General features: G+C 41.1%; 1 protein-coding gene across 3 annotated transcripts in view; it reads right to left on the bottom strand.

Moving 5' to 3' along the window:
* Positions 1–4,272: 4,272 nt before the first annotated feature.
* LOC101280683 (cytochrome b5) overlaps positions 4,273–6,000 on the bottom strand; it is a 30,462-nt gene continuing 28,734 nt past the window's right edge. For 2 of the 3 annotated variants that reach the window (XM_004280008.3, XM_049697939.1), the window contains one exon: positions 4,273–5,617. In XM_004280008.3, the coding sequence (XP_004280056.1) occupies positions 5,536–5,617 (82 nt within the window). In that variant the 3' untranslated portion in view covers positions 4,273–5,535. The remainder of the gene's footprint in view (positions 5,618–6,000) is intronic. The other variant, XR_004476952.2, reaches the window with a different exon arrangement.

The following is a 6,000-nucleotide window of genomic DNA, read 5'->3' as shown; positions in this document are numbered from 1 at the left end:
GCAAAAGTCAAACATTTTCATTCAAATAATATATAAGAGGACAAAATATAAAGTAAAAAAACCAAGAGTCCCTTTTCTAGCTTCACATCCCACATCTTACAGGAGGCCACTTTTAACAGAGTGCTGACTTCAGGAAGTGATGCTGTGGGTGGGCGGGATGTGAGGAACTCCAGCTGCTGGCATGAACTGGGCAGATGCTTCTAAGACAACGAACACGGGAGAAGACCAATTTCTTGGGGGTAGGGGATGTTTACTTTGTGCTGAATTTTTTAAATAACTGCTTTATTGAACTATATTATAATCCCACACCATACAAGGTCGCCCATTTTAAATTATACAATTCAATGTTTTTTAGTACATTCACGGATATGGGCAACCATCACCATAATCAATTTTAGAACATTTTCATCACCACCAAAAGAAACCCCATACACATTAGCAGTCACTCCCCATTTCTCCCCAACCCCAGGCAACCACTGCCTATTCTGAGCATTTCATATAAATGGAATCATACGATATGTGGCCTTTTGGGACTGCTTTCGAAACAGAGCAGGACCCTACGGTCCTTGTCCCCCGACCATGTCCTCAGCCTGCCTTTTGTCTGTGGAAAAACTTTAGCCAAAGAATAAGTTTAATCAGAGAAGTGAGAAAATGCAGAAACAAAGGAAAACAGTGAAAGGAGACCAGACAATAATAGTCTAATCATTAAGCACAGTCAAGGACCTTTAGTTCCTCCTTAAGGGCTGCGGATAATATTCTGAGCCACCTCCTGTGAGCTGTTTTGCAGATATTGAAGCCACCCACCAGAGGGAGGATGACTACATGATGACCAAACTGAAGCCATGACATGAGCTGCCACAATTACGAGAACTGGCCTCAAAGAAATAGGAACAAACCCTGGAACTAAAAATTAACTGCACTTAAAACAACCAAGGTGATGCTGACCAGACCACCACATTACTGGTTTCAAGATGACTGTCGGAACAGACTGTGCTGTTCTGCTCCCTCCCTCCCCCTGAAACTCCCCTTTAAAAGCCCCTGTGCCCTGAGCAGCCATCCGGAGTTGGTTCTCCGACAGGAGTCCACCCTCTCCCCGGGATGCCGGCCTCCGAAATAAAGCAACCTTTCCTTTCCTACCAATACTCGTCTCTCAAGAATTGGCTTCTGAGCCTTGAGCAACTGGACCTGGGTTCGGTAACACTTTCACTTTGCATACGTTTCCAAGGTTCATCCACGTTGTATCACACATAGTACTTTTTGTTCTCAAATAATTCAACACTGAGTGAATATAACACATCTTTTATCCATTCATCTGTTGATGAACAAATACTTGGGCTGTTTCCACCTTTTGGCTATTATGAATGCTGCTGCTGTGAACATTCATGCACAGGTTTTTGTATCAGTACCTGTTTTCAATTTTCTTGAGCATATCGAATTTTGGGGTCATAGGTAACTCTATGTTTAACTTTTTTTTTCATTGAAGTATAGTTGATTAACAATGGTGTGTTAATTTCTGCTGTACAGCAAAGTGATTCAGTTATACATATACATTTTAAAAATACTCTTTTCCATTATGGTTTATCATAGGAATGTTTTTTAAGGAACTGCCATGATGTTTTCCACAGTGGCTGTACCATTTTACATTCCCACCAGCAATGCACAAGGGTTCCAATCTCTCCACATCTTTGTCAACGCTTGCTATCACCAGATTTTTGTATTATGGCCTTCTTACTGGGTGTGAAGTGCTATCTCATTGTGGTTTTGACTTTCATTTCCTAATGACTAATGCTGTTGGACATCATTTATGTGCTCATTGGCTTTGAACATCTTCTTTGGAGAAGTGTACAATCAGATCTTTTGCCAATTTTTCAAATGGGTTATTTTTTATTGAGTTGTAAGAGTTCTTTAAAAGTTCCTCATTAAATATGATATGCAAATATTTTCTCCCATTGTGTGTGTTGTCTTTTCACTTGCTTGATGGGGTCCTTTAAAACACAGAAGTTGTTAATTTGGAAGAAGTTCAGTTTATCTATTTCTTCTTTTGTAGTTCGTGCTTCTGGTATCATTATCTAAGAAACCATTGCCTACTCCAAAATCATAAAGAACTATGCCTATGTTTTCTTCCAAGATAAGTATGAATCTTTTGTTGTTCCTGAACTGGTTAACTGAGAAAACGAATGTGAAAGTAATGCAATTACTTATGTATTAAATATTTCCATCTGATAATTCTCAAATGATTTCTTCCTGAAGAGCTATTGACATGACAAGCATAATCATAAAGGTGAAATAAATTCAGTTTATCAATAAAATATTAGGACAATGAAACAAGAGTTTTCAAAGTTGTTGAATGTTCACCACAAGATAAATGTTACTTAAAAGTATCGGGTAAATTCTTTCTACCAGAACTTCTAATTGTTCAGTTATTTCTAGAATTCCCCCATGGCTCCAAGAATGTTAAAACAAACACAATTTTCTTATCTAAAAATGACAACATGTCATTTTAATGGTTTCTTAAATTAATTTGGATTGAAGGTAAAATTTTTGCAATTGCACCTTTTGCATCGTTTTTCTGGAGGACCTACGCTGCAGACACAAGCATATTTGTTTCACTTGCTTCTTTCTTCTTTAAAGGGAATGATGAAGGTGGAGTCAACCCACAGCCGCACCCCTGGAAGTATAACTGTTTCAAGGCCAACCTGAAACCTTGAGTCAACTTCAGCTTGGTCCTCGAGAAGATGCCAAATACCACCAGATGTGGAGAGACCACCCGTGAGATCAGAAAGACCTGCTGCCCACCCACCCTCCTTAAAACAACTAGCCTTTATTTAAGAAATTCTACTCCAAACTTCACATGGGCTTTGTTTGGTTCATAGAGAATTTCATGACTTATGGGATTCTTTGCGTCATCTGCCTTAGTAGGAAAAAGGAGTGACTAGGTAGAGATACCCGGGCATGAGGGAACAGTAGAGAGAAGCAGGAATACAAGGGTTACCTATTTCTCCATTTTTTAGGACTTTCCCTGACAGGTGCATCATTCCCACCTACAACTTGGGCTTCATTTTCTATCTTGATAGAAATGTTCACATTTGACAGTCAAAAAACATGTAAGACTGTGATTTAGTTTTAGAACTTACATAATGATTTCGTGATCAATGAAATTCTCAAACATCTGTTGATCTTTTACAAAATGTGCCTCCAGATGAACCCCCTCCCCCACTCACTACGGGAATCCCTTGTTATCTTTTTCTACCGTTTCTGAGGCTGACGCCAAGCTTCCTGCATAAACATCTTCCTCTCCTGTTGCCCCTCCCCCAGCCTGCCCAGCCTTTGAGCAGCTGGACACAGCAGACATAGAAGTCCAGCACGATCCCCACCATTATGCCTTCTCTTCCATGCCTGCTCCTCCCAGGAACTTGGTAAGGCCCGCTGAGAGCAGGGACAATATGAAAGCTTGTCTTTGCTAATGCCGATGGCACAGGAGTGGACCCTGGTCCCTGAGAGCAATGCTGGACTATCCCAAGTACCAGAGCTCCCCACCCTGATCTGGAGCCAAACCAAACTGGGCCTCCAGATAAGGTGACAGTGAACACACATGCAGCCAGAGAAGAGCAGAAAGGAGTCGGAGGCTGGGTCGACCCAGACTCACAGAGATTTCTGCACACAGACAGGACATGGCTTTTAACTGTAAATATCGCAATTATTGTACGATTTGCTTTGTTCAAATTTCACACACCAAGTATCTCAACCAAATTTAAAGCAAGCTCTTCTCTAAGAGATCCAGATGGGGGACATGCAAACATTCACTGCACGTGTGGGCCAGGCAGAGGAGTGCAAGCTTGGTGGTCATTTCATTCCAAGCTTCACAGGAACCTGCAGAGCCCCTATCTATGGCGCGGTGGGGTGGGGGAGTGGGAGAGAGCAGATGCAGAAATGCTCACCAGGGCACTAATTTCTTGCCTTAATCCCTTTGGTTATACTGTTTATTTCCAGACACACCCTTCATAATGATGCTGAAAACCACGCCTGGAGCAGTGAACCGACTGCTCTCCTATCTTAGAGGTAGAACCGTGGAAACTTGACATGGATATCCTTGATACGGTAGCACCAAAAAGCAGAGTGAAGGTCCCACAGTCATTTTTATTTAGCTACTGACCTATCCATGATTACACAGTCACGACAGCATGTTACAGCAGAGGCTGCTGACTCGTCTGTCGATGTATCAAAACGCAGAGGGATGTGTCGGGCACTTCAAGTCCATTACAAGAGGCATGATTTTGTTCCAGGCTTATGTTTATTAAAATCTAAACAAAGGATTCCTCTGCAAGGTATTTTCCCATGTGATAGAGACAGCTGCCCCACTGCCCTCCTACATTCGCTCTAACTTCCAGTGACAAAAAAGGCAGAGGGTAATACATGTCATTGATTATAAAAATCTATGCTCTGTAATTTAAACAAATTCCTTTCCAATGTGTTTAGTTATTTCTGAAGAACTCCATGGCTCGTCAGTCGGCGAGCAGGCCAATGGACAATCATTGCTAACTACCAAGTGCTTTGAGTCTATAAATTCAGCTCTCAAGTTTCGACATTTAAAGAAAAAAGCACTGGGCAGAGAATAATAAAGACGGGATGACTGAATCAGTCCACTCAATCAGTCCACACCAGAGTTCTTCATGGCCCATCACCAGAGCTAAATTTCTTCAAAAATCAGATTCCAAATGTCCCACAATCCCTTTCAAATGTGTTTTTACAAATTAGGGAATCAACATTTCTTTACAGGAGCACGTAAACAGTTTTCACCTCTGCAGGAGGAGTCTGTAAAACCTGAGAACCTGTGTAACTGAGAATCTCTTCGGAATGACATGTTTAAGCTGAGAGAATGGACGGTGGTAATGTTCTCTCATGGTTCACAGGCTTTTGTTGATGTTGCTGGTGTTTTTAATCAAAGAAAAGATGGAGTATCTTTTCTAGGTCTTGCAGGCCACTTTCTCTTTTTATCATCTATATGATTGTTCAAGTGGAACAATTATTAGAAATCTTTAAGCTGTTATTTCTGGGCCTTCCTTAATTTCCTTTAAAAAAAAAAAACTACATTGGAAACATTCAATACCTGATTATTCAATTAGATGAAGAGATCCAAGGACATCCCTGCTCACATCAGACAGACAACTTGGATCTGAAAGATTAGCAAATTAAATGACCGCCAAATAATCAGATTCCAAACATTAAAGACAATTACATATCAAACAGACAGCCAAACATGGTGGTATGTTTTAAAGGATTGTGCCCACAATAAGCAAATGACATAGTGGTGGAACATCAAAACAAAGCTGATGGATAAAAAGGCACACTCTAAACGCTCAGGAGCAGAAAGGACAGTTCTTTTCGTTTGTTTTGTGTCTAATGCAGGAGGAAAGGAAAACAGGTGTATTCAAATCATTTTCAGGTGCAGGGTTCTGTCAGTTGAAGCAGTTAACGGTGGCTTCTTTCTCCCCAGACCAAAGCAGTCTTTTCTTCCATTGGCTTCTGAGAACGTGTTTAGTGTTCCGATGTGTAGAAGTGATACATCAGGGCTACAACCAGTGCTGAGATGGCTGGGATCACCCAATTGGTCCACCAGCTGGAAAGAAACAGCAGTGATGCTTGCATGGTGTTCGAAGGAGGGCACTCAAAACTGTGCTCCTTCTCTCTACCATGAAAGTCACCATGGCATGTTTTTATTACCTCTCTAACTGTTTTGGATGAAAAGGTAACTGAATTGCTGAAAGTGCAGTGAGTACAACACATGTCCTGGTATACTGGCAACTGGTCTGTCCTTCCAGCCTTATAAGAAAACTAATGTCCTCCCAGTTCCATTTAGATCTGTTTCTATGTACTTATACAAAGAGCTATGAATCACTCCCCCGACAGATGCCACCTAGAACTAGTGACTTATCAAAAAGACACCAACTCTGGGTTACATATCACAAGTTCACGAAAGTGAATATTCCTAGCAGGTTTTAT

The sequence above is a fragment of the Orcinus orca genome, chromosome 15, assembly GCF_937001465.1.
Source record: "Orcinus orca chromosome 15, mOrcOrc1.1, whole genome shotgun sequence".
Classification (NCBI taxonomy): Eukaryota; Metazoa; Chordata; class Mammalia; order Artiodactyla; family Delphinidae; genus Orcinus; species Orcinus orca.
Note: the sequence above shows the minus strand (reverse complement) of the source record. Positions and strands in the feature narration are given on the sequence as shown.